The sequence below is a fragment of the Halichoerus grypus genome, chromosome 11 (genome assembly GCF_964656455.1).
Source record: "Halichoerus grypus chromosome 11, mHalGry1.hap1.1, whole genome shotgun sequence".
NCBI lineage: Eukaryota > Metazoa > Chordata > Mammalia > Carnivora > Phocidae > Halichoerus > Halichoerus grypus.
The window spans coordinates 64108719-64112032 of record NC_135722.1 but is presented as its reverse complement, the minus strand read 5'-3'; the positions used below and the strand labels follow the sequence as shown (position 1 = coordinate 64112032).

General features: G+C 44.4%; 1 protein-coding gene across 1 annotated transcript; it reads left to right on the top strand.

Moving 5' to 3' along the window:
- On the top strand, nt 1-2923 carry CCDC89 (coiled-coil domain containing 89). The gene has a single exon (XM_036082187.2). It carries the CDS (start codon nt 305-307, stop codon nt 1415-1417), a length of 1113 nt encoding a protein of 370 aa, XP_035938080.1. The 5' UTR covers nt 1-304; the 3' UTR covers nt 1418-2923.
- Nucleotides 2924-3314: the final 391 nt, after the last annotated feature.

Below are 3314 nucleotides of genomic sequence, written 5' to 3'. Positions count from 1 at the left end.
CAGTGGGACTTGCATCTCCTCTCTTTACAATCCAGGCCAGACAGCGGGCTGGGAGCTGGGAGCTGAGAGCTGAGAGCTGTGATTTGTTGGAAAGGCAACCATAACCCGACCGGATTGGTTCTGGACTCCCCCAGATCTCCCTGTTACTTCACAGCACTTCGAAGACCTGCCCACCAATCACAGGGCTCCTTACTGGAAAAAGCAACTGCTGGAGAGTGCTGGGAGTCCCTAGCAACACTGAGGCTTCTGAATCCGAGGGGGAAAAACAGTGCGATCAGCTGATGGTGGAGGAGAGCAGCGCCTAATGCCTCAGGAAGAGAAGCCTCCCAGGATGGACCCTCCACCCACGGACGAGCCCTTAGACAAGCAAACCAAAAAACTGGAAAAGCAGGAAGAGGAGTTGGAGTTTAAGGAACTGGATGGTCTGAGGGAGGCCTTGGCAAACCTCCGGGGACTGTCCGAGGAGGAGAAGAGCGAGAAGGCGATGCTTTGCTCCCGCATCCAGGAGCAGTCCCAGCTCATCTGCATCCTGAAGCGGAGGTCAGACGAGGCCCTGGAGCGCTGCCAGATCCTGGAGCTGCTCAACACAGAGCTGGAGGAGAAGAGGGTGCTGGAGGCCGAGAAGTTGAAGGCCAAGAGCGCGCATGCCCAGAAGCTGGAGGAACGCTTTATGACTCTGGCAGCCAACCACGAGTTGATGATCCGCTTCAAGGACGAACACAAGAGTCAGAACGTGAAGCTCAGGGAGGAGAATGAGAAGCTGAGGCTGGAGAACAGCAGCCTCTTCAGCCAGGCTCTGAAGGACCAGGAGGCCAAAGTGTTGCAGCTCACCGCCCGGAGCGAGGCCCTCTCCAAGGAGCTGGAGACCCTGAAGCAGAGGTGCGCTCAGGAGGCCTGCCAGGCGCAGGCCAGAGAGAGGGAGCTGCTGGAGCTGCGGGGCCAGCAAGCCTGCGCCCACGCCAGCGAGACGGAGCAGCTGCGCAGCCAGCTGCGGAGCCTCCAGCAGCAGCACCGGCAGGCGGTGGAGCAGATGGCCAAGGCTGAGCGGGCGCACGGCAGCCTGAACCAGGAGCTGCAGGCCAGGCTGCAGACGGTCATTCGTGAGAAGGACGAGCTGTTGCAGCTGGCCATGGAGAGGGGCCGGGTGCTTCAGAACAAGCAGGAAGAGATCCGTCAGCTTGAGGAGAAGCTGGAGACAGCAGACGTGGCCAGGAGGCATGCCCTGGAGAGGTTCCAACAAGAGGCAGTGGCCGTGGACAGTAACTTGAGAGTACGGGATCTTCAGCGCAGGGTCGACGGGATCCAGAAGGCCTACGATGAACTCAGGCTGCAGTCTGAAGCCTTCAAAAAGCACAGCCTGGATCTTTTAAGCAAGGAGAGAGAACTCAACGCCAAACTCCGCCATCTCTTTCCATAGGAAGCTTCCGTTTCCTCTTTCCTCTAATTTAGAATTTAACTATTTGTGCCTTAGCACTATGACAACAGTAAAGTTGGTTTCCCATTTATGATACTTTTAAGCACAAAAGGCAACTCAAAGAAAAGCTGCTTTACTGTGATGTTGTGGTTGTTACTGTTGTAAGGCTAGCACTAATTTTCACCCCTACCACCTAAAATACACACGATTTACCAGATTTCTTTCTGTGCCTTGAAAATCCTCCCAAGTTTGCTATCATTATCTCCATCTTCCTCATAACTTATTCATTCTCAACCCCAGATATCTTCAGATATCCTGAGACTTTAAATTAGCAGCTCCTATGGATTTAAGTGAATCTTAAAAGTGCAATGAGACGTACTATTGTGAAAACAGTTTTGCATAGTTCCCCCTTGTAGATAGGTAGGCCTGTAGTCTCCCTTAGTTGAAGATATAAACTGTAACAGTTAATAGCATAATAATAGCATAGAGAACTTGCAGAAGAAAGTGTCTGATTTTGCAACTGACAAACAATTGCTTGCTTCACCTGCTTTACAGCAGTATCCTTTTGATTTTATTTTGCTTGCACTAGCTTGGAAAACAAAGATTGAAATCATTAAGTTCTTTACCAAAGTTGGCAGACTTTATTACAGTCATTCTATACGAGCAGTAAGATTCAAATAAGTGAAATCAACCAGTTTTTATTTTTCCTGCAAGCTTAGATCACATTCCATTTTCTTGCTTTTTTTCCTTTATAAAAACAGGATTTCAAGGTGCAAGGATTCAAGTATCAGCAGTTTCATTTAATATTGCATAATATGCTAATAGGCAAAAGGCCCCAATTTAGGGTAACAAGTCACAGCAGACCGAGTAGGGTATATAAAGCAATGCATAGTGATTGTTTTCTTTCTATTAGCATTATTTCCTTGCAATCACCTTTTCCTTTTTTTTTAATTTTTATTTTTTTAAAACTTTTCCTTATTTTAAAAAAAACATCTAAGTGAAATATATATGTATACTTACAGCATGTTTGTAGGAATACCTAAATATGTAGATATATAAAAATGTAATAGTTATTACATCTATTTATAGAAAGTTCTTAAAGAAGCAGTTATAAAAAATACACTTTATGCTTCCTTATTTCCCTAGTTTTAGTCAAGATATAAACATTATTATAAATATCTCTCAAAATAGATTATAATATAATATTTTTCTTACCCATTTGGTGCCAAGGGTCCCAAGAGTTACCTAATAATTCGGATGTATTAATTTTACTTGGTATCTTTTTAATAAACAATTTTTGAGTGTTACTTTACCTCAGGCAGTTTTTTAAGCCTATTTTCTCACAGTCCTATTAAGATTGTGGTATTAAATACAAATTCCAAGAAACCATGTTGTTGGCTTGAAAGGACTATTTACTTCCTCTTACACATTCAAGAATCAGAATATAGGAGCTAATTTAATTATGGTTATCCCTTATTGAGCTCATACTATTTATCTTTGTGCTGAAGCAGTTTGGATGGCTTGTTTTATTTATTTATTTATTTATTTATTTATTTATTTATTTATTCCATAGGGCCATTTGAGAAGGTAATTATTTCTATTGTAAGGAAGAGGAAACTGGGATTCAGTAATTTGCCCAAGGCCCCTTGATCACTGGGGGTGCTGGGATTTTGATGACAACACCCCACTGAAAGATTCCTTGACCATCTACTAAGTACCAAGCTCAGGGGTTAGGCACTAAGAATAAGCATGAAGAAGCATCTTTTCTACACTGGGAGAGCTCCCGCACAGTCTAGGAGCAAAAAAAGCAATTACATACAATGTGATGTGTTTTCCTGAGGGTGTTATGAGGTCACAGTAGGTAAAATACAGACAGACACACACACACAGCAGCTAACTC

What these genes read in the sequence shown, in the direction of transcription:
- CCDC89 (XM_036082187.2), top strand. Translation starts at nt 305, where the DNA reads ATGCCTCAGGAAGAGAAGCCTCCCAGGATGGACCCTCCACCCACGGAC.